The 23,491-nt window shown below is 47.8% G+C and overlaps 2 protein-coding genes across 2 annotated transcripts; one reads left to right on the top strand and one right to left on the bottom strand.

Moving 5' to 3' along the window:
- Positions 1–2,246: 2,246 nt before the first annotated feature.
- Bola2b (bolA family member 2B) lies at positions 2,247–3,014 on the bottom strand. The gene is made up of 3 exons (XM_051192972.1): positions 2,797–3,014; positions 2,618–2,715; positions 2,247–2,386 (listed from the first exon to the last, which is right to left on the bottom strand). Exons 1-3 carry the CDS (start codon positions 2,857–2,859, stop codon positions 2,287–2,289), a joined length of 261 nt encoding a protein of 86 aa, XP_051048929.1. The 5' UTR covers positions 2,860–3,014; the 3' UTR covers positions 2,247–2,286.
- Positions 3,015–3,032: 18 nt separating this feature from the next.
- Slx1a (SLX1 homolog A, structure-specific endonuclease subunit) lies at positions 3,033–6,598 on the top strand. Its single transcript, XM_051192970.1, has 6 exons — positions 3,033–3,472; positions 5,137–5,188; positions 5,288–5,623; positions 5,899–6,026; positions 6,166–6,250; positions 6,324–6,598. Exons 1-6 carry the CDS (start codon positions 3,294–3,296, stop codon positions 6,351–6,353), a joined length of 810 nt encoding a protein of 269 aa, XP_051048927.1. The 5' UTR covers positions 3,033–3,293; the 3' UTR covers positions 6,354–6,598.
- The last annotated feature ends 16,893 nt before the right edge of the window (positions 6,599–23,491 follow it).

Here is a 23,491-nt window from a genome sequence, read left to right as displayed (position 1 = left end):
CATACTGATTCAACAAACAAAACCAAACCAGAAATGCAGCTTTGGGATGTAGCCTGGTTGGCAGCATGCACAGGGTCCTCGGTTTGATCCCCAGCACACCTGTAATCTCAGCACTTGAAAGGTGATGGCAGGAGGATCAGAAGTTCAAAGCCAGACTAAGATAGAGACCCTGTCTCAAAACAACTGTAATAAGGTAAACAATAACAAACAAACCAACAAAATAAATGAATAAAAAATAAAAAAAGGAGGCTGGAAAGATGACTCAGTGGTTTAGTGTCTGCTCTGCAGTCATGAGTGCTGGAAGTCAGATCCCAGCACCCACATTAACAAGATTAGTGTGCTTGCAAACCTGTAAACCCAGTTCTGATGTGGATAGAAACGAGACTGTGGGGCTCGCTGGCTTCTAGCCTAACAAGATACAAGCACCAGGTTCAGGGAGCCTACCTCAAAGGAACAAGTAGAAAGTGACACAAGACATCTGACATCCTCTTCTGGTCCCCACTGATGTGTGCAGGCAGATACACATGTACACTCATGTACACCAGCATACATATACATTCACACATACAAATAAGTAAAAATAAAGCTTGTGCTGGAGACAGCTCAGCAGTTAAGAGCAATCGCTCCCCTTTTAGAGGACCAGAGTTTGGATCCCAACACCCACATCAGGCGGGCGGCTCACAACCACTTGCAAGTCCAGCTGCAGGAAACTTGACACCCTCTGCAAGCAACTACATCCAAATCCACAAATACAAATAAGCCAGGGGTGACACACGCCTTTAGCCCTAGCACTGTGGAAGCAGGGGCAGGCAGATCCCTTAAGTTCCAGAACAGCCATGGCTACATAGAGAGACACATCTCAAACAAAAAACAAAAACAACTTGACAAAACAAAGACAAAGTCCCATAAGGGCAACAGCCTGACTCTGGACTGAAACACACAGCAGGGCAATGGCTGGCAGAAGGCAGGGCAGTTGTGGAGGTATGGTTTAAGCAATCCCCTTTCATTCCTAGCATTCTGCTGCCTCAAAGCATTTCCTGTGGGTTTCACAGGACCTGACTTCTGAGGAAGACAGGAAAGAACAGATCTCTTAAACCCTGTCTATAGGAGCAAAATGTTTGTATTTGTGTGTTTTGTGATTGTCTCACATACCCAGGGTTGGTCTTGAACTCCTAATACTTCTGCCTCTACCTCTCAAGTACTATTCTAGGAGTGTCTCAGATGCCTGGTTTGTGTGGTCCTGAGGACTGAACTTAGGGCTTCATGTGAGCTAGGCAAGCTCTCTGCAACTAGCTACATTCTCAGCCTTGGAGTAGTTTTTGGTGCCTAATTGGTGGGAGACTCCAGAGCTGGGATGATAAAAAGGAGCTCGGGAGGGTATGATGGCTATCACAGGGTTGAGTTCATACAGTTCAGAGAATACCTGGGACCCCATCCCCAGCCCTTTCCTCTTTAGCAAGCCCAGTCGTGCTTCACACTGACAGGCCATGTGACCCTGGGCAACTCCCTTCTCCCCTGTACAAACTGGAGGGTCATCACTGAGGAATGAAGGGGTTACTCCTCTGGAGACAGGCTAGGCTATCCTCTGCATCTTCCCTGTATCCTCTTTTGGGAGACTAAATCACTATTTCTCCACAGGAACTAAAATGTTCAGGAAATGACCCTGGGGATGGAGAAGGCCTGACTGGTGACTACTATGACACCAGCTTGAACAGTCTCTTTTATGGAAGAATGAGAAGGTGGAGGCAGAGGAAAATCAGTGCCAAGTGTCAGAGACAGGCTTTGACAATATGGCTCATGAATTTAAGAATTGCCTGGAAAACACATTGAGAGCCCTGTCTAAAAGACAACACAAGACAAAACCAAAGATTCACATAGAAGAGAGGGATCAGATTTGGAGGAACGTTATCGAATGTCATGCCCCCTGAGGCCTGAAGAGACTGACAACATGTACATCTTGTCTCTCTCTGATACCTCCAGGAGCCTGGAAAGAGGGATATGGTAGGAAAAGGCTCAGGGTTTCTGGTCCTGGAGGGCTGGCAGAGCAGGAACACCTTGCTTTCTGAGGGCTGACCTTGGTGAATGTACAGAGACCACGGGGGTAGGCAGAGAAGGCTTACAAGGTACCCTTGGCAGAGACTAAAGGGCAGAACGATGCCAAAACTATGGCTGGAGGAGAGGCAGGGGAAAGCCAAGTCCTTGACTCAGCTTCAGAGCCATCAAACAGCACACTGACACCAGATGGACCTGATTTAAAATTTAATGGCTGTTCAGGCCGGGGGTCCCTCATTTCCGCCGCTCTCGGGTCCACTGCTCTGGGGTCAGAGTTTTCTGCTCAAAGGCATGGATGTGCGGGAGCTCTTCAGCTAAGCACTCATTCACCAGCCTGGGCGAGAGATGGGATTGGAAAAATGACCGGGGTATTGGGCTCCCGAGTGAGTGTGACCAGGGAGATCGGAGATGTCTCCAGGAAGTGGGGATTCGAGAGGACAGAAAGGCTGGAGCACCCACGGGTTACGAGCCACATCGCCGGGCTTTGGGAGTAAGTTAGTCCCCACCCGGGTGGACTGCAGTCCCGAGCCCGAAGCCGCGCTGGCGAGGGGCTCCCGGGGCTCACCGGTGTCTCTGGAGCAGTGGCTTTCCCTCGAATTTAGCCGACACCACCAGGACTCGGAAGCTGGTCGCGCAACGGTTGTGAGTCGTGTCTTCCACCTCCTGGCCGGCAGAAGACCCAGACGATGGGGCGCTCGCCCGGAAGCCCTTTCCCGCCCCCCGAGGCCCCGAGCCAGCACTCACCACATGCTCTGCCTCCAGGTCCCGCCGCAGCTTCTCGCGGAGGTAGTCGGCGCTGAGTTCCATGGCCAGACCCTGACAAGGGCCACAGGCCGGCGTGCCCAGAACCTCGCCTCGGGTCCTGCCACCCCACCTTCCGCCCTCACTGCAGCCACTTCCTTCACGCAGCTTACTTCCGCCCTCCCTGGGGCGGTCTCTAAGGCGGCACTTCCGGCTCCTGGCACTGATGACTTCGCAACACTTGGGAGGTTCCGCCCTAGCAGTTAGCCAATCCGAGCCGGACTGGAGGGCAGCGGGCGGGGCGGCTGCGGTTGCTTACCCTCCTCCCGCCAGCAGGCGGCGCACCAAGCCGAGCTGCGGGGTTTCCAGGGTTCTGCACGATCATCCTCGCGTGCCTTTTCCTAAATAAACGTTTTGCAGTCCTGCCTACTCAGCTCTTTCCGAGGACAGAGGTCCCAGAAACCACCCCTCATTTCGGGCCTCCAACCCAGAAAGTCCGGATGGGACCTACAGCGAGACCGGAGCGCTTCTTCGGTGTCTACCTGCTCTACTGCCAGAACCCCCGGCATCGGGGCCGCGTTTACGTGGGATTCACTGTCAATCCTGCTCGTCGGGCTCGGCAACACAACGCCGGGCGCAAAAAAGGTGGCGCCTGGCGGACCAGCGGGCGAGGACCCTGGTAAGAGAGCGCCGGTGTCTTGCCGGAAGGCTTCGGTTAGGAGGCGGGTGCCAGGACAGAAGTCCAAAGTCAGAGGCGGGGCCAATTCTGTGATCGCGGGCGGTGCCTGTCGCCTGTCACCCAGGCGAGCTTAGCGGACTGTGGACTCTGCGGAGGCTGGATTAAGATTTGGGATGGTTAATTGGGGAACAGGGTCACAAGCTAAGGGCTGGTCTGTAACTCCAGTATCAGGGTATGGAACGCCCTCTTCTGATCTCTTCGCCCACCAAGCACAAACGTGGTGCACACACATAAATACAGACATACAGGAAAATACACTCAAACACATAAAATAATAAATCTAAGAAAGAATTAAATACAAGAGCTAAATTATGGAATCAGCCTAAGGGCTCGCCTTAGAGTTACTGTTATTGTGATGAAAAACCATGGCCAAAAGCTTATTGGGAAGGAAAGCATTTATTTGGCTTACTCTTCCACATCACTGTTCATTATTGGAGGAAATCAGGACAGGAAATCAAGCAAGAGAGAGGTGATGCAGAGGCCATGGACCTATGACCACCAGCCCAGGGGGTTTGCAGCACCCACAAAGGCCTGGCCCTCCCACATCAGTCACTAATTAAGAAAATGCTCTACAGGCTTTTCCATACAGCCCGATCTAACGGAGGAATTTTTTCAATTGAGGCTCCCTCTTCTCTGATGACTATACCTTATGTCGAGTTGACATAAAACTATTCAGCACAGAGCTCATCAACAGGTGAGTGGGTGAAGAAAATATGATATATACTAGATAGAGTTTTTGTTTACTTGGTTTTTCAAGACAGGGTTCTCTGTGTAACAGCCCTAGCTGTCCTGGAACTAGCTCTGTAAACCAGGCTGGCCTCGAACTCACAGAGATCCACCTGCCTCTATCTCTCGAGTGCTGGGATTAAAGATGTAGTTTTTAAAAACAGTTTTTTGTTTTTTAAAATTCACATGAGTGTTTTGCCTTCATCTTAAATGTACCATGTTCATGCAGTGCCCGCAGAAGTCAGAAGAGGGCGCCAGACTCCCTGGAATGGGGGTTACAGACAGTTCTGAGCCCAGGTCCTCTACAAGAGCAAACTGAACCACTTCTCCAGCCCCAAAATGCAATTTGATTCAGCCATAACGATGAATGAAAGTATACCCCTTGTGAGAAAGTGGATGGAACTAGACAGTATCATGTTAAGTCATATAAAAAATATCTCAGTCAGAATTTAAAGAAAGGTTATATAGGAGGGGAACTATTTGGATTGAGGAAGAAGACCAAAAGAATGAGGGAAGTGGTTATAAGTGTCAACATACATTACATAAGTGCGAGAATGTCGATACAACTATTATTTTGTACAGTTAACATACACCAGTGAAAACTGTCTTAAAGACAGATCAGAAGACAGGGCTCCCAGTCAGCAAGGCTGGGGCTAGAATACTACTTACAAAGGAGAGGAATTATGGACCGGGTAAGGAGCCTAAGGTTGGCAGGTACAGGGTTCGACCATCTCCACGAAAGGTTCAAGTCCTAATGGCCAGGTGTAAAGTGGTGTGACTCTCAGTGTGAACTGAAACATAGGTCTGGTGGTGGGATTCAGCTTCTGGTGGGGTTGAGGTGGGATGGGGACTCACTGGCTGTGCCCTCTCCTCCCAAGGGACATGGTACTGATCCTGCATGGTTTTCCGTCTGCTGTGGCTGCCCTTCGGGTAAGAAGGTGTCTTCAGGGCGGGCTAGCCTGAGGCCTAGAGTTTGGCTAGACCTCGCCCAGGACCACCCTAACTTGTCATCCGTGTTCCTTCCTATAGTTTGAATGGGCCTGGCAGCATCCTCAAGCCTCACGCCGCCTGACTCACGTGGGGCCGCGCCTGCGCAGTGAGGCTTCCTTTGCCTTCCACCTGCGGGTGTTGGCACACATGCTCCGAGTTCCTCCGTGGGTGCGCCTCCCTCTAACACTGCGCTGGCTGAGACCTGACTTTCGCCATGAACTTTCTCCAGCACCACCACCACACATGCCCATTGCCTTTGGGCCACCACCCCAGCCCTTGGTCCCGAAGCAACTCACTGCAAGTGAGAATGACAGCAGGCGCCAGCTGGATCTAGGTTCCAAGGCCAGCTGCATGTTGTGTGCGCGTATCCTACAGGTAGGGGCACATAGGGGTGGAGGCCCCAGGCACTGCCCACCCGGACACAGTCTAATGAAGGTGATGGTACTTTCAGCTGTTACCTGGCCTATCAGTACCTGCCAGGGCCCTTAGATCCTCTGAATGGGCAACCAGCCACCATGTAGTTCTTTCCTGGCCTCCTGAAACCATAGCTCTTTTGTGTGCTTCCTGTTTTTTCGGTCTCTTTCTTGTCCCACAAGCTGTGGGTTACTCTCGGTTACCGTCCTTATCTCTTTACCTGCCACCTCTGACAGGATGAAGAGGGCCCCCTGTGCTGTCCCCACCCTGGTTGTCCTCTAAAAGCCCACATTATCTGCCTGGCAGAAGAGTTCCTGCGGGAAGAGCCTGGGCAGCTTCTGCCCCTGGAAGGCCATTGTCCGAGGTGAGTTTGGGCCCTCTTCCCAGACTGTGTAGGCCTGGAAAGAAGGCTTCCCGTTTCAGTCCTGGCTAGGGATCCTCACCTTGACCAGGGCCCGGGGATGCCTGACTCTGCCATCTCCACCAACTGCTCCCTTTGGCAGCTGTAAGAAGTCTCTGCTTTGGGGAAGTCTGATCCGACAGTGCCATGTGGATGCTGAGGAGGAAGAGGACTTGGAATTAGAAGAGGTGAGAGTAGCTCTGGCCCCGCTCTCCCCCAGCCGTCCTAGACTTCCTCTGACCCACCCTTTTGTCCTTACAGGAACACTGGACAGACTTGCTGGAGACCTGATCTTAGGCGTCCCCAACTGAACCCTGTTCCTTTTCTGCCCCTCTCGTCAGTGCTTGGCAGCTTCTACCTGAGCACAATAAAAAAAACTGAGTTAAGGGCTGGAGAGATGGCTCAACGGTTAAGAGCACTGGCTGCTCTTCCAGAGGACCTGAGTTCAATTCTCAGCAACCACATGGTAATGAGGTCTAGTGCCCTCTTCTGGCATGCAGGCAGAACACTGTATACACAGTAAATAAATAAATCTTTAAAACAAACAAACAAAATAGCTGAGTTACAGGTACCTTCTGGTGTTCTCCCAGAGAAAGTGAAGTGAAGCTGAGGTCTTGGGCCTGACCATGTGGCCTTGCAACCCCCTTGCCTTTTTCAGAGGTAAGAGTTACTGTCTTCCATTCGCTCTCCTGTGGCTGTGAGAAACACTGGACCAGCCGCTAGGGAGGAAAGGGCTTTTTCAACTTATACTTCCAGGTAACGGCCCATCAGTGAGGGATGTCAGGGTGGGCACCTGCAACAGACCAGGGGAGGAGACTGCTTGCTGGGTCAGTCTCTCTGGTGGTGCTTTAGTGACACTCTTACAGCACCCAGGACCACCTGCCCAGGGTGGCACTGTCCACAGTGACCTGGGCCTTCTCACATCAATCAACCATCAAGGAAATGCCCCCACAGACTTGCCCATGGGCTAGTCTGGCTGTGGAAGTCCCCCAGTGAGAATCCCTCAGGTGAGGCTTGGCTGTGTAAAGCCTAGAGCTGAAGCTAAACAGAATAATTAAAAGCGCAGGGACCAGCACCTGTAACTTGGAGTCTGTGTGTCTCTGTTGGGAGCACAAAGGTCCTTGTGCTCACAAATAAGCACCAGAGACACCAGGAATGTTAAACACCCAAGTTGTCTTTTCACGGGAAAAGATGCATGAATGGAGGTGACTAACCCCTGTGCTATCTGTAGGCCCACTCCATACCTGGCTCCCCTGAAGCTCCCACAACCAGGACTAAAGGTGGCTAATAGACCAGAATACCTCCATACTATCTGTATGACAAGACCACCGCGGATCCTCCCCTAGGCCCTTAAGATAACACATGTAGCCTATCCATAGAACCCACCTTCATGGAAGAAGAGTTTCGAGGTAATCACGTCTCCTTGTGCACATGGGATCATGTTACATTAGGAAACTCTCTCCAAAACTGTACTGTTCTTAAATATGTGTAAAATAAGCGGTGCCCGACTCTAGAAGTTTGAACCAACACTGGTTACTGAGTCATGCTGAACCGTACTTCCTTCTTGCCTCACTCAGCTTCCTCTGCCAACCCCACTCTGTTTGCAGAGCCCCACAGGCCTCCAGGACCAAGCTTGCTGCTCGATCTCAATCTAGATATTTCTGAACTTGTCACAGTCAGTCTGACTACCCATCTTCAATAAGCCAATTAAAAGAGCCAAATTAAAAGTTGAAAGCAGAAAAAGGAAACTTGTTTTGTGTGGCCATATGTGGGAATAGGGATAAAGAGGTTCAGCAAACCCCTTTCACTGGGATCATAGTTTAACTAGAGGGCCAAGGAGATGGGAGATGCCATTATGTATAAATGTTTCTCATACTGGTTAATAAATAAAGCACTGTTGGCCAATAGGAAAACAAGATAGGCGGGACTAGGAAACAAGGAGGAAAGAGGAAGTAGTAAGGAGGAGTCAGCATGGAGAGACCGGGGAGACCAGATGCCTGCCTCACTCCCCAGTAAGGAGACCACGTGGAAATACATAGATCAGCAGAAATGGGTTAATAATTAAGGCAGAGCTAGCCGATAAGAAAGTAGTAACTGGCCAACAGTATAATATCAAATACAGAGTCTCAGTGCATTATTTGGGGCTGACGATGTGGTGGCAGGACAAGACCAGGTGGCGGGCAGAAAAACCGTACTCCTTACAGATGGCGCTCAATGTGGGGCACGAACCCACGACCCTGAGATTAAGAGTCTCATGCTCTACCCACTGAGCTAGCCACATACACAGAGATGTATTTGAGATAGATAGGCATTCTTCAAACCTTTCAAAGACCTACAGAATATGGCATTTAAAATGGCTTAGGGTTTTTCTTGACAGTGAGACATAATTGTTCCTGGCAACACCACCTGCGTCAAAAAGGAAGATGGACATTGAAGAAACTCGTTATGGAGTTTGCTTCCAATATGGCAAGACTAGCCATTTGGACAAGATACTGCTCTTGTCTGGACTGTTTGACTTTATGCTGTATAAACTGAACATGCAGGACCCACAGAAAAGTGATTGCTGATTCAAGATGGACATTGCTACAGAGTTCTTGCTTCATGAAAGAGTCTGCCAGACAGTCTGCAGGACCCAGAGAAAAGTGACTGACAAACTGCCAATACAAGAAGACAGTTTAAAGTTTCCTGCTTTGCTGAAGAGTCTGCCAGACACACTATGGCCTATGGGCTGAAGATGCAAGATTACAAAAAAACTTCGGGTGACCAGGCAGTGAGTTATCTCTGTCATTTCTAGAGCTTATATATTATCCTTCTGTGGTCTTTGAAGGAGTTGAAGACAGATAGTTATGGTTATAGTTTTCCTTTGTTAGGATTTAATGATAAATTACATATAGGACTTTAACTCACAAAGATAAAATAGATGATGAAATATTTTCTTCAAATCTTGCTAAATGTTAATGGACTAAATATTGTTAACTGTGATTCTTGATAACTGTTGTGTTATATATTTTGCTATGTTAAGGTTAAAACCCTTCTTTTTATTTAAACAGAAAAGAGGAGATGATGGGAGGTGCCATTATGTATAAATGTTTCTCATACTGGTTAATAAATAAAGCACTGTTGACCAATAGGAAAACAAGATAGGCGGGACTAGGAAACAAGGAGGAAAGAGGAAGTAATAAGGAGGAGTCAGCATGGAGAGACCGGGGAGACCAGATGCCTGCCTCACTCCCCAGTAAGGAGACCACGTGGAAATACATAGATCAGCAGAAATGGGTTAATAATTAAGGCAGAGCTAGCCGATAAGAAAGTAGTAACTGGCCAACAGTATAATATCAAATACAGAGTCTCAGTGCATTATTTGGGGCTGACGGCGTGGTGGCAGGACAAGACCAGGTGGCGGGCAGAAAAAACGTACTCCTTACACCAAGGAGGTGCACTTCTAAGCAGTCCCTGTCAAGGCTTGGTCACACTCACCACCGGACACCATCTGGGCTTCCGTCTCATTCCGCAAGGTGGCTGGTCAAGTTGTTGAACTATGTGAGATCTCTTTCAAGGAGGCAACTTGCCCCTCTAGCTTTTATCCCCAGCATGATATTCCTGGAGGAAATTCCCATTTCTTTAGGGTCCATTCTTTCAGTAGTCTGATAGTCAGTTTGAGAGACACAAGAATCTATTTAGGTTTTCATTTCTGCCAGGCCAGTCATATGAACCGTGAGACTAAGATGGTGGGAGAGGGCTGCCTGCTCTCCACAGGGCCCTGGAGTTCACCCACGCGTTGTTCTCTGGGTCTTTCCCCAGGAATTAGGTGGGGTCCCTCTTAGAGCCTTCATAGGCTGCCCCACTAACCACCATTCTAACAAGGCTTCTTCTAGGACCCTTAGGTGCCTGCCCTTTGCACAGCTCCCCTGTCCTGCCCACCCCGTGGGACACACCCTATCACAGGGTCCACCCTATCTCTTTGTTCTTGTTTTCTCCACTGCTGGTCCGAGGGCAACTGAAAGGAAACTAGCCCCACCCATGCTGCACTGTGTATTAGAAAAAGACCCGTCATCTTGCAGGGGTGGGATTTCCAGAGCCAACCCAGGTGTAAAGTAGATCACTGTTGGGAAAACAAAACAGTCCACCCATGGGTGCATTCTCCTCTGGCTGTCTTCATTTTGTAGCTCAGGACCAGCCAGGTTTTGGTTTGCAGATACAATTAGCTTAATTCTAGCTGGGGTTCTATAGAGGGTAACAGAGCACCCCATCCATCTTCAACCCCTACTTCCTTCATGAAGTCTTAGCATATAAATAAAGCTTCCCCTACTCCACCCTTTGGAGGAAGCAGGTAGTTTTAGGGCTGGCTCTAAGCCCCTCCACCTGGAACCTACGAAAACACCCAGTCCAAGGAGCCCTGCACTCCCCAGGCTGCATACACAGTCAGCTGTGTACCCAGGAGGCCACAGGCCAGATCCTCCTAAGTCAGGTGAGTGCCTGCATGAGGTGGTGGGACCAGAAGGCCTTTGCCCTCCAACGTGCTCTACAGGAGGCTTGCTCTGGTTGTGTGGGCAGCTCCTATCTGGCCCCTGCCTGGGCTTTCCTCTTCTGTGCTCTTTCTCCATATTTACCCCATCATAGTGGGGCAACTCCAGCTGAGCAGCAGGTCTGCTCATGCACACAGAAGCCTCTGGCCCCCAAACAAGCTCAGAGCCTCAACTAACGGTATTTGTCCTAGTGCCGAGTTGAAAATGGACTGAGATTTAAGAAGTGCGCACTCTGAATGGCTGCCGTAAGTGGATGGCCTGAGAAGCTCAAGACAGGCCATAGTGGGGGCCACAGAGGCCATGGTTATAGACTGACAGCTGCAGTAGGAGGTAGTTGGAGAAACGAAGCCAGCTGCAAGCAGTGAGCATGGGCAGGGGCCAGGAGACCTTCTCCAGTACAGTGTGGCATCTCCTGGGAAGCTGCCAAACTTTACATCTGAGCTCTACTCACAAAAATTCTTTAATGATCTGGCTACCAGTGGGGTACTGAGCTCAGAGAATGTTCTGCAGGTGAGCAGCTATACAGCCAGAGTGGTGATCGCTACCTTGAAGTCAGACCTGCCTTCCTACCTCTTGCTGGCTCTGTGAGCTCCAGCAGAGTTCTCGGCTCCCCAAACCCCCTGTTCTTTATCTCAAGGCAAAGATGCCTCAAGTAGTAGTGATATGCTACTAACAGAAGTGGGCTGGCTGTTTCAGCAACATGGAGCTGGTGGAGGATCTCCCACACACACACACACCGCCAGTGTAGCTAGTGTATCCAAGGGCATCCCTGATGCTCAAACACTCTGCACAGGGGACTGCGGAAATGCAACATTTTCAAGCCTTTCCCGATGAACTGCTCATCGGCATGTACCCAAAGTCCAGTAAGCCAGTAGAGTCCCATAACCAGGCCTGCGGCTGCCACCTCAACTGGCAGAGCTGAGTCCTCAGCCCAGCTCACTTTCCAGTCCTTCCTTTCCAGGTAGCACCAGAGTCAGTGAGATACTTGACATGATCTATGAGGATGTTAATCTGGAGGAATGTCACCAGGGCCCCATCTCTATCCAGGTCCCTTCCAAGAATTCCAAATCCCTGTAAGGGGATGTAAGGGGACCCTGGGGAAATGAGGCTGAGGGAAGAGGACCAGGGCCCTGATCACCAGCTCCTCCCTACCATGCTTAGGTCTTGAAGCTCTGGAAAACCCCAGTCCTACTGCCCCTCAAGACACACTTGCCTCCCAAGAGGACACCACTGGCGGCTGACAAAGGCCTGCCAGCCACCTTTCCCTTTTCTGGGCTCCATGAGGTTGTGGGCCCCTAGGATGGGTGAAGGGGAACCTAATATCCATTTGTGCTTTTGTTGGGTTTCTCCCTTATCACCACGCAACAGGTGTCCATTGCTTTATGACTCTGTCCCTCTCTCTGAAACCCAGATGTGATGGGTCTCTCTGTACCTGTCATACCACAGGTGGAGGAGATTGGGGTGCCCATTCTTACTCCAGTCAATCAACAAATATAGAGTCAGAGACCCAATCCCTGCTACAGAAGAGCTCATAGAAGCTTCCCAGTGGCTTTCAACTTCCTAATGCTGCAACCCTTTAATACAGTTCTTCATGTTGTGGTGACCCCCAAACATAAAATTATTTTGTTGCTTTCATAACTATAATTTCGTGACTGGTATGAATCATAATATAAATATCTGATATGCAGGCTATCTGATATGTGGCCATTCCACCCCCAAGGGACTCACAACCCACAGGTTGATAACTGCTGCTTTAGACAATTATAAAAAAAAAACAGAGGGAGGGCTGGATGGTGCTAGCACACACTCTTAATTCTAGCACTCAGGAGGCAGAGGTAGATGGATCTCTGAGCCAGCCTGGTCTACAAAGTCAGTTCTAGGACAGCTGGGGCTACACCAAGAAACCCTGTCTCAAAAAAAAAAAAAAAAAAAAAAAAAAACCCAAACCAAACAAACCCCCAAAAGTAGAGAGAGGATTCACCAGATAGTAAACTCTAAACCCAACTAAATCCCAAGCCCAGTAGGTTGGAGAGATGCATTAGCAATTAGGAGTACTTCCTGCTCCAATCAAGGGCCTGATTTCTGTTCAGTATCCATGCTGAGCATCTCACAACAGTCTATGACAGTGGCTCCAGGGAACAGATGCTTCTGGCCTTCACAGCCACGTGAACTCAGGAACATACCTCACCACACACACACATAATTAACAATAATAAAAATGTCATGGGGATTAAGAGCACTGGCTGCTCTTTCCAGAGGTCTGAGTTCAATGCCCAGCAACCACATGGTCCACATGGTGGCTCACAACCATCTACAATGAGATCTGGTGCCCTCTTCTGGCATGCAGGCATACATGCAGGCAGAACAATCAAATACATAAGTAAATAAAATTCTTAAAAATAATAAAATAATAATACAAATACAGAAAATGTGATACATTTGCACACTGGAGTACTACGCAGCAGTAAAAAACAATGATATCTTGAAATTTGTAGGCAAATGGACAGAATTAGAAAAAAAAATCCTGGGTGAGGTAACCCAGACCCAGAAAGACAAATATAATATGTACTCACTCGTAAGTGGATATTAGACATAGAGCAAAGGATTACCACCATACAGCCCACAACCCCAGAAAACCTAGGCAGCAAAGAGGACCCTGAGAAAGACATACTTGGATCCGCCTAGAAAGGGGAAAAAATACAAGATCTCCTCAGTAAAATGGGAGCATGGGGGGGGGCATGGGAGAGGGGAGGAGGGAAGATAAAAATAATAAAAATACAATTTTTTTGAGACAGAGTTTCTCTGTGAAACAGACCTGGCTGTCCTGGAACTTGCTTTGTAGACCAGGCTGGCCTCCAACTCAGAGATTCCCTGCCTCTGCCTCCCAAATGCTGGGATTAAAGGTGTGTGCCATCAATGCCTGGCAAAAATACAGTTTTTTAAAAGAAAAAGAAGGGCTAGGGAGACAATTCAGTTATCTAGAGCACTTGCTGTTCTTCTAAAAGACTCGAGTTCAGTTCCTAGCACGCACATCAGGTGGCTCACAGCGGTCTATGACTTCAGCTCCAGGGGTCAGATATATGTGGCCTCCACAGACTCCTGTTCTCATGTGCAATGCAGACATATTTGCCTACACATAATTAAAAATAATAAAACTGTTTAAATAAAAGGAAAAGCAACTGGGTGTTGGTGGTCTACAAAGCAAGTTCTAGGACAGTCAGGATTGTTACACAGAGAAACCCTGTCTCAAAAAAACAAAAACAAAATTATAACTTGTATACTAACATCAAAACAATGAAGCTGTGCATGGGAGTTCATTCCTGTAATCATAGCACTTGGAATAAATAGCAGGACAGGAGGATCCACAGTTCATAGTCACCCTCAACTTCAGAGCAACTTTGAGGCCAGTCTGGGCTTAATGAGGACCATGTCTTAAAATTCCCTTCTGCAAAGAAGGTTGGAGATCATAAGACTCAGGACATTCTTGAAGCTTGACAGGTGCAGGACACTCAAACCCTACATGGCACAAGGCCTCCATGAGGCTATAGGCACAGCACCAACTGCTGGGGGAAAGAGGCCAGCAGCTGGAGGCAGCAAGGTGCACCGGTGAGCAGCTCCAGGACTCAGTCCTCTTGTCACCTAAGCTCCCGTAAGTCACTCCAGGTAGTCCCCCAGCTCACGAGGCTTCTTTATGCTGTCCTTTGTGGCTTTTTAGGGCTGAACAATTGTTTGATAATATCTTCCCTGGAGAAGCCACCCAAACGTTCACATCCCCTGTGACTGAGCTGCCCATGGTCCAACCCAGGGGCAACTAAGCATATAGAGATCTGAGCTCTAATGGGCTGGCTTCCACCGACAGCAAACAGCATTCCAGGTGAGGCGCACGACTGGGCACTGTTCCTGTGAGGCCTGTAGGGTCTGCCAGAAGTCTGGTCTGGTAACTGGGGTGCTGAGAAGGGGGAGAGGCACGTACAGCTATCTCCTTCTAAGAGCTGGCAGCAGGGTGTCTCCAGGAAGTGGGGATTGGAGGAGAGGACACAAGTCCAACCACAAAGGCTGGAGCACCCACGGGAGTGAGATAGTGTCCTCTACCTCCCGCCCCGGGTGGTCAGAGACCCAGGCTTATGTCTGGTGCCTATAGAGGCCAGAAGAGGGTGAAAAACTCCCTGGCTCTGTAGTTACAGATGGTTGTAAGTCTCCAAGAGGGTGAGAACGCTCTTAACTACTTCCTTTCCAGCCTCCAGCCCTCAGGTTATCAGGATTGCATGGCAACTTCTTTACCCACTGAACCATCCTATTGGCCCCTTACTTTATTAATAAACATTAACAGATTGATGAAGTGAAAACTGGCAACAATGTATTTTCCTAAAGACATCCCAAACAAGGATGTGAAAAACAAAATGGTCCATGTTTACTTAGGACAAGGGTGTTTGTAACCCTGAGGTTTACCACATCAACACTCCTCATTCCTAAGTCTAACTGTTAGACCTTAAGAAACCACCTCACAACTTTTCAAGACAGGCTTTTTTTTTTGTGTAGCCTTGACTATCCTGGAACTCACTCTGTAGACTAGGCTAGCTTCAAACTCAGAGATCTTCTTGCCTCTGCCTCCAAAGTTCTGGGATCAAAGGTATGCCACACCACTGCCTGGCCACCTTTCAACGTTTTACAAAGGAAAATCTGAAAGAAAGTTAAGTAGCCGAGTGGTGGTGGCAGATGGATCTCTGTGAGTTCAAGGCCAGTCTGATCTAGAAAGCGAGTTCCTGAACAGCCAGAGTTGTTACATAAAGAACCCTGTCTCAAAAAAAAAAAAAAAAAAAACAAACAAACAAACAAAAAAAACCAAAAGAACCCACATTTTAAAAAAGATTTATTGAACACCAGCCTGATGCAGATCCAGGCAGATGGGACCTAGCCAGGCCTTTCCCAGCAGGCAGAAGAAAGTCTGCCCGGGACCAGGCTGGTGGGAAGACAGCCAGAGCCCCGCCTAGTGCCTACCTCATTTTAAGTAAATAAGGGGCAGAAAATTGGGAGAGTTAGAGAAGCTGAATTGTTCATTGGAAAGACACATAAAGGGAGAAAGACGACGTAGAGGATTGGACAAATGTTGGGAGGCCAGCTTGACACCCGGGTCCATGGTGATGTCCAGGTCAGGCAGCTGCCAAGAGCTACATGTGAGTCTCTGGTCCTACAGTAGCCAGGGTCTGTATTTACATCCATGCCTCCTATTGCTGAGTGCCATGCCAATTCCAGTGGGTTGGGCCTCCTCCAGGGGCAGAGATCCCATTCACGAGTGGTGCGGCCTTGGGGCCAGACTGATCTGGGTGTTTTTTGCCATCTCCTGAGGCAATGGTGATGTCCAGGTCTAAGCTGTTGTTGAGGACCATGTCTGTGCCTATGTTCCTACTGCAGCTAAGGTCTATGTTGATGCCCATATCCCAATGATGTCATCAAAAGCCACATGAAACCTGGAGTCTGAGCTGCATCCCGTGGCCTTGTTGGTGTCCAGGGGCCATGCTGCCATCAGAGCCATCCTGATGTGAGTGCCTGGAGCTACCACTCAGAACAAGGACATCAACAGGCTGAACTGCTGCCTGAGACCATGTCTGGGTCTATGGCCCAGTTGCATCTGGGGTCTGCATTGAACTCTGTGTCACAGGTTATCACTAGGGCCCATACAGTAGTAAGTCAAGCTGATGGGACAAAGGGGTGTATTATATGACACACCGAAGCCACCAATGCCAGCAGGATGGATGAAGAGGTGATGGAGGCAGGAGAGGACGGGATGCGGCGATTTTTGTTTCTTTTTTTTTTCCTTCTGTTTGGGTTTATTGGGTTTTTGTTGTTATTGCTTTGTTTTCTTTCATGGGGGAGCATGCAACAGGGAATGAAGGGAGAGGACAATATGGGGTATCGGGAGGTAAACAGAATTGGGTTGAAGGATATGAAACTCCCAAAGAAAGAAGTTTTTTATCTTTTTTTTTTTTAAAGATTTATTTTATGCATGAGTGCTCTATTTGCATGTATGCCTGTATGCCAGAAGAGGGCAGCGGATCCCATTACAGATGGTTGAGAACCATCATGTGGTTGCTGGGAACTGAACTCAGGTCCTCTGGAAGAGCAGCCATTGCTATTAACTGCTGAGGATCTTTTCAGCACCAGGAAGATCCTTCTTTTCCTTTCCCTTCCCTTCCTTTCCGTTAACCTTTTTTTTTTTTTTTTTTTTTTTTTTTTGAAACAGGGTTTATCTGTGCAACAGCCCTGGATGTCCTGGAACTCACTTTGTAGACCAGGCTGGCCTCAAACTCAGAGATCCACCTGCCTCCGTCTCCTGAGTGCTGAGACCAAAAGTGTGTGCCACCACACTCAGCACAATCATTTTTTCCCCCTAAGATTTAATGTGTATGAGTGTTTTGCCTGTATGTACATCTGTACACCATGTGTGTACTTGGTGCCTATGGAGGTCAGAATAGGATATCAGATCCCTGGAACTAGATCTGATGTGAGCCTTCTTGTGCATGCTGGGAACTGAAACTGAGTCCTCCCAAGAGCAGCCCATTTGCTTAATAATCTTTAAATCTTGTTACAAATTCTATCCTGTAGCAAGGAAGTGAAGCATCAAGTGTTAGATTGCTGAGACAGAGTCTGAGCTTAGATAAGTGTAGGAATTAAGACCTTGGCTAAGAATTCACTTCCCCCTGCTGCCCTCAGGGCAGGCAGCTGTAACCGCAGAAAAACAAAAAACATGTTTTCTAAGGCAAAACGCTCCTTGGAACCTGAGATGACTAACTGTCCCCCTCTGCTTCCCCCTCCTCCATCTGGTGCTGGGGTATACAAGCCAGCCCCTGGAGTAAAATAAAAAGAAAAAGCCTTCTTAACATCAAGGAAGAGTACTGTATTGTTAATCCCAACACCCTCCACAGAAGCTTGGCACCCTTGTCGTGCAGGTGCGGCAATTAGAGGTTCCCGCAGAGATTCTGAAAGTGAGGTAAGTGGACGGGGTCGTCCCTTGTGCTGGCCCAGATGTATTGGGGTAAATAAATAGAAAAAAGAGAGATGGAGAATTCACCCGGAAAGGTTGAATTAGAATTTCAATTAAAGGAACTTCTAGAGGAACAGGAAACTGCAGTAAAGACAAAAACTCTCAAAGGCTTTTTAAAATGTTCTGAGTTGGAAAATGAGGAAGATGAGCCCAAGAGGGTATCCAAGAAGCTGCTAGGTGCCTGTGCAGATCAGAGAAAGACTGTATCTTCAGGGAAATACAGGGCCTCTGTAAGGACCCTGGAGCATGGCCCAAGGAGAGGCGCCCTCCCAAAAGTCGCCACCATAGCTGTCTCAGAGCTGCACCAGGGCTTGGGGAAGCAAAGGTGCGGCCCCACTTATGCACTAGGTCAGCAGGACCTGTGGGTGCCAAGAACTCAAGAGTTGCTACAATGGTGATTGCTTGCTTTTCAAACAGCTGCAGTCACAGATGAGCTGCAGTGGGCCAGCCCAGGCCTAAAGAGCAAAGGCGGGAAGAAGGGACCTAGATGCCTGCTGCTTTAGGAGCTGCTGCCGTGGCTAACCCCAGCCAAGAGTATGGAAAAATTAATGCAGCCTGTCAGAAAGTGTTTTAAGGTCTCATTAAAAAAAGTGACATATATTGGGATTTGTTCAGATTTTGGATGTTCATAATTGAAGGTTTAGCTACTGTAAGGATGGAAAAATACAGCCTAACTCTCCAATGACCGCAGGAAGCTAGAAGTTTAAACCTTAAATTCCAAACCCAGTCCCTTGGCAGTAAGTAGGCAAAAGGTCACACTCTTTGCTGTTTATGATAGGACCTGTGAGTATGTGAGCTTTGTCACCCCATCCAGGAGCCCATGCAAATGCAGACCTCCAGGGCTACAGAAAACTGATTGGTCTATAAAGTGCTGGCTTGGATAGTTTAAATTGATTGGTCTGCACCATGCGTGCACTGGATGCTATGAGATGATTGGTTTACGATGCGCGGGCTTTGTTTTAACCCTCTAAAAACTGTCTCAATTCTGCACTCAGGGTCCTCAGTCCTTTACCCCTGCGTGGCACATGACTGTGGACCCCAGAGCACTTTGAATATAAAAGACCTCATGCTTTTCCATCAAGACCGCATTACAAGAGATTTCAATTAAAGATGTTCTATTTCCACAAACGAATCTTGGTCTAAAGAAAAGGAGAGCTGAAAGATGTATGTATGTTCTGTATGTATGGTGTGGCCACACATGAGTGTCTGAAGTGTGATTGTGAATGTGTGAATCCCAACAATAGGTACTACTTGAATTGCTTAGGATACAGTAAAAAAAAGAGACATCAGGTCACTGTCTTAATTGAAAGGGTTGGAGATCTGTGCCTCCCGTGACTGTCTTGCAGAGTGGAACAGCGGGAAATGGTCAAAGCCAGCATGGCTTGAGAGCCAGAGAAATCTGTATGGATGGTTCAAAAGAGTTTAGCAGAGGAGAGAATACAGAAATCTTCCTAAATTTTGGTGGTTAAAAAAGAAATCCAAATGGAGGTTAATATAAGATTTGAAAAAAGCTATTGAGAAAAAGCCTCAGGGAATTGCAGCCCTGTTAGGCCCCACCTAGAAAGGTGTCAGTGAAAATGCAAATGAGACCATATCAGCTAATGAAAGCTTTACAGGTCAGAGTAAAAAGTTTTCAAAAGTATTGGGGACTTATGTTACATCCTAAAGAAATTAGGCCTCAAAAATTAGAAATTAGAAAAGATAGCTTATGATCATTGAATGATTTTCAGAAGTTATTAGGAAATATTCCAATGGTTACGTCCTTTTTTAAAAGCACCTACTGGTGATTTGAAACCTTTACGAGATATCCTGAAAGGAGATAGTGGTCCCAATTCACCCAGATAGCTAACTGAAGAGAGTAGACAAGTTCTCTTACAATTGGAGAATGCAGTCCAGCATCAGCAGATATGTTATATTGACTATGCAAAACCATGGGAGGCTTATGTGCTTCCCACAAAGCATAGTCAGACTTCTGTTGGGGGGACCATTGTTATGGTTGCATTTACCTGTTTCCCCAGCCAAAGTGTTAAATCCTTATTTTGAAGCAGTTATGTAGTACAAAAATGCCATATGGAGTCTAGGAGATATTTTGGCAGGGAACCAAATGTAATTCATGTTCTCTATACCAAACAGCAAGTTGATTGGTTATTTCAAAACAATGATTCATGAACAACTGCTTTTACTCAGTTTTTGGGAATAATTGATAATCAGTTTCCAGTTCATAGACTGTTGCAATTTGCGTTAATGCATCCTTTTGTATTCCCTAAAATTGTAAGGAGTAATCCTGTTTAAAATGCTATATTAGTTTTTACTGATGGTTCTTCTAATAGAAAAGCAGCTTATGCTATTGATGGAAAAATATGTAGTATGGACAGATCCAGCTTCAGCTCAGATAGTTGAATTATGAGCTGTTGCAATAGTTTTTCAGCTTCTAATGAATGATTCATTTAACTCATAAACTGATAGTCATTCTGTTTTCAGAGCTCTTCAAGTTATAGAGAGGGTTCCATATATTGGAACTAGTAATAATCAGGTTAAATTACTGTTTGAGCAAATTCAAAGTGCCATTCATCAAAGAAAGGCACCGTGCTTTGTGGGTCATATAAGAGCTCATTCCAACCTTCCCGGCCCACTGGCTGAAGGTAATGAATGAGACAGTTGATAGACTGACAAAAATGGTCACTTTATCTCAGGCAGAATTAGTTCAGCAGTCACACAGCTTTCATCATCAAACTAGTAATAGTCTAAGAAAACAGTTTGATTTAACTAGAGAGTTGTGGAGGGCCATTGAGGTTACTTCCAGTCCTATAACCTGGCCGGCTTTTACCACTAATTTGTGGGGACAAGACCTCTTACAAGAGATGGGAGTTGTCCTTACTACCCAAACCCTTGCCCAAGGCACTCCGCCAAGAAACAAAGCTCTCGGGATGATGTGTAAAATGGGCTGGGACAAAGGATGAAGGTAAGCTGGAGCAAGGAGAAGTTCGCCCTGTGGCCACTCTTCCATTAGAAACTCAGGCTCCAGGCAATAGAAAAGGATTTGGCCATTTTTAAGGAGGGTTGCTTTTGCACCGTCAGCCCCCATTCCTATTACATAGTTTTCTGACGATCCAGTGTGGAAAAACTTCTGGCGGCTTCCCAGCTAGTTCAAGAACAATTAGATGCAGGACATGTGATCCCCTTCACCTGCCCCTGGAATTCCACTATATTTGTGATTAAAAAGGCTTCAGGAAAATGGAGATTGCTCCAGGATTTGAGGGCCATTAATGCAACAATGCAGCCTATGGGAACCCTTCAGCCTGGCTTGCCCTCGCCCATGGCTATTGCTAAAGATTGGCATCTAATTGTTATTGATTAAAAGGATTAACTCTTTTCCCATCCGCTGCACTCCTGAGATAGCCCCAGGTTTACATTTAGCCTTCCTTCAATTAATTTTCAGGAACCACTCTTCCCTTTCAATGGGTGGTGCTCACCCAGGGATGGCTAATAGTACTACAATATGCCAGGCTTATGTGGCTGCCTGCCTGGATCCTAACAGGCACAAGTTTTCTGATCTTTACATTATCCATTATATGGATTATATTCTGCTGGCAGTGTAAGGATGGAAAAATTTAGCCTAACTCTCCCCAGACCCTATCCCCTAGCAATGAGTAGGCAAAAGGTCACATTCTTGACTGTTTACGACATGGCTGTTTACGACAGCACTTATGAGTGAGTGAACACAGGAAATGAGCCTTGTCACCTCACCCAGAAGCCTGCACAAAAGCAGACTTCCTGGGCTTGGACAGTTCAAATTGATTGGTCCGCACTGGATGCTATGAGATGATTGGTTTGTGGTGCGCGGGCTTTGTTGTAATCCTATAAAGGCTGTCTGAACCTTGTACCAAGGTTCCTAGTCCTCTACCCCCACGTGGAGTATGGCTGCAGCCCCCAGTGCACTGGAATATAAAGACCTCATGCTTTTGCATCAGGACCATTTCTAGTGAGTGATTGGTGGGGGGGCGCCTTTCCTGAGTCGGGGCGTGAGGCTCCACGTGCTCTGTGGGTCTTTCAGCAGCACTTGCTGAGGAGAGATGTCTTGAAGCGTTTGCTAAATTGCAGGAGCTCCTGGAGGCTCACGGATTTATTTCGGCCCCAGAGACGGTTCAAAAGAAACCTCATTACACCTATCTAGGCCATCAAATCCATCAGACCAGCCTCCGGCCTCAAAGACTCCAAATTGAATGTTCAAATTTAAAAACTCTTCATGATTGGCAAAAGTTTTTGGGAGATGTTCAATGGATCTGCCCCTATCTTTCCATTAAAACAAGAGAGCTTAGACCACTTTATGATATTCTTCCGTGGGATCCAGCTCCAACCTCTCCCAGACAAATTACACCGGAGGCCAAGGGGGCCATCCAATTGCTATTAAAAAGCATTGAAAAAGCCCATCTTTGCCGTCTAGATTATGAACAACCCCTCCTCTAGTTTTTCACCCACTGCTGTTTTTTGGCAAAATGGCCCTATATATTGGATTAATTTGTCAGCCTCCCCTAAGAAGGTAGTGTCCCCCTATTACAATTGTTGACCACTGGACTGAACTTAACCCATAATTTGTCAGTAGAGATTAAGGAGATTCTGGCAGACTTTTGTGCCTGAGTTGGCGGACATTTGATGTTTGATGGCGTTTAATTCTGAGATTATCCAAGCTGTTAAGGCAACTGTTTTTCAGGACCTGGCTCTCATCCTGACCCACTGCCAGAGAGCATTGATGCCGGTCCATCTTTGGGGCCTGGAAGACATAGCGAGAATGTAAATGTGCGGGTGTCCCACCCCCTGGAGCTTGCCGCCCAGCTGCCAAGAGGTTGTGGGCCAGGTAGCAGGGGCGGAGCCACACCGGAATGGATGGGCAGGGTTATGACCCTGCCACTGTGCATATTTGGCTCCCCCCAGTGTCGGGTGGCCAGATTACAACCTCCAGTGCTGTGCCTCAGATCTTTGTAATTGGAAAGCTAGATCTTTGTAATTAAAAACTAACCACCCCCACCCCCTCACCCCTGTCTCAGAGGGTCGCCAACGCCTCACGGGGCTGATAGAGTCGCTTATGTTTTCTCAACAGTCAACAGTCTGCTGCAGATGCTCTTCACAACTGAGGAGTGGGATACTATTGACTTGGGATTTCCTTTGGCTCGCCCCAATTGGGACTGCAACACCACAAAAGGTAGGGAGAGCTTGAAAGTCTATCACCGGGCTCTGATGGCGGGTCTCCGAGGTGCCGTGAGACAGCCCACCAATTTGGCTAAGGTGAGAGAAGTAATTCAGGGACCAACCAAATCTCCCTCGTTGTTTCTTGAAAGGCTCTCATGGAGTCCTTCAGGCAGTTTACTCCCTTTGGCCCTACCACAGTAGCCCAGAGAGCTTCGATGACTCTGGCCTTTAGAGGGAAAACAGGCATGACAGAAGTCAGGAAAGAAATTTGACTAAAATCTTGGCCGCAGTAATTAAAAAATTTTAGAGCAGGCCCTAGACTGTCAGAAAGCCTGGGCAACAGGACCCCTCCTGACAAAGACTAATGTGCATATTGTAATGGGTGCCACAGGGCAATAGCAGTATTCATGGACTACCCGAAGAACAGTGGACCTTGGCGAGGGCCGGGTATCCCACTCATTCCTGGTTATCCCAGAATGCCCTTACCCTCCATTAGGAAGAGACATTCTGTTAAAAGCAGGAGCCCGGATTCATTTTGACTCTGAATAGCCATCAGTAACCGATAAACAGGGAAGGAGCTTGATCCTGTAGCCAGTGGATGGTCTGGCTGTCTAAAAGCTATGGCAGCCATGGCTGTACTGGTCAAAGATGCTGACAAGTTAACTTTGGGGGCA

This window comes from Phodopus roborovskii, unplaced genomic scaffold (assembly GCF_943737965.1).
Source record: "Phodopus roborovskii unplaced genomic scaffold, PHOROB, whole genome shotgun sequence".
Taxonomy (NCBI): Eukaryota; Metazoa; Chordata; class Mammalia; order Rodentia; family Cricetidae; genus Phodopus; species Phodopus roborovskii.
This window is presented reverse-complemented; position numbering and strand designations above follow the sequence as displayed.

Coding starts and splice junctions, on each gene's coding strand:
- Bola2b (XM_051192972.1), bottom strand. CDS start 2,859: ATGGAACTCAGCGCCGACTACCTCCGCGAGAAGCTGCGGCGGGACCTG. Junction 2,716..2,796: donor ACCTGGAGGCAGAGCATGTG/GTGAGTGCTGGC, acceptor TCTGCCGGCCAG/GAGGTGGAAGACACGACTCA. Junction 2,387..2,617: donor CCACTGCTCCAGAGACACCG/GTGAGCCCCGGG, acceptor TCTCTCGCCCAG/GCTGGTGAATGAGTGCTTAG.
- Slx1a (XM_051192970.1), top strand. CDS start 3,294: ATGGGACCTACAGCGAGACCGGAGCGCTTCTTCGGTGTCTACCTGCTC. Junction 5,624..5,898: donor TGTGTGCGCGTATCCTACAG/GTAGGGGCACAT, acceptor CACCTCTGACAG/GATGAAGAGGGCCCCCTGTG. Junction 6,251..6,323: donor AGGACTTGGAATTAGAAGAG/GTGAGAGTAGCT, acceptor TTGTCCTTACAG/GAACACTGGACAGACTTGCT.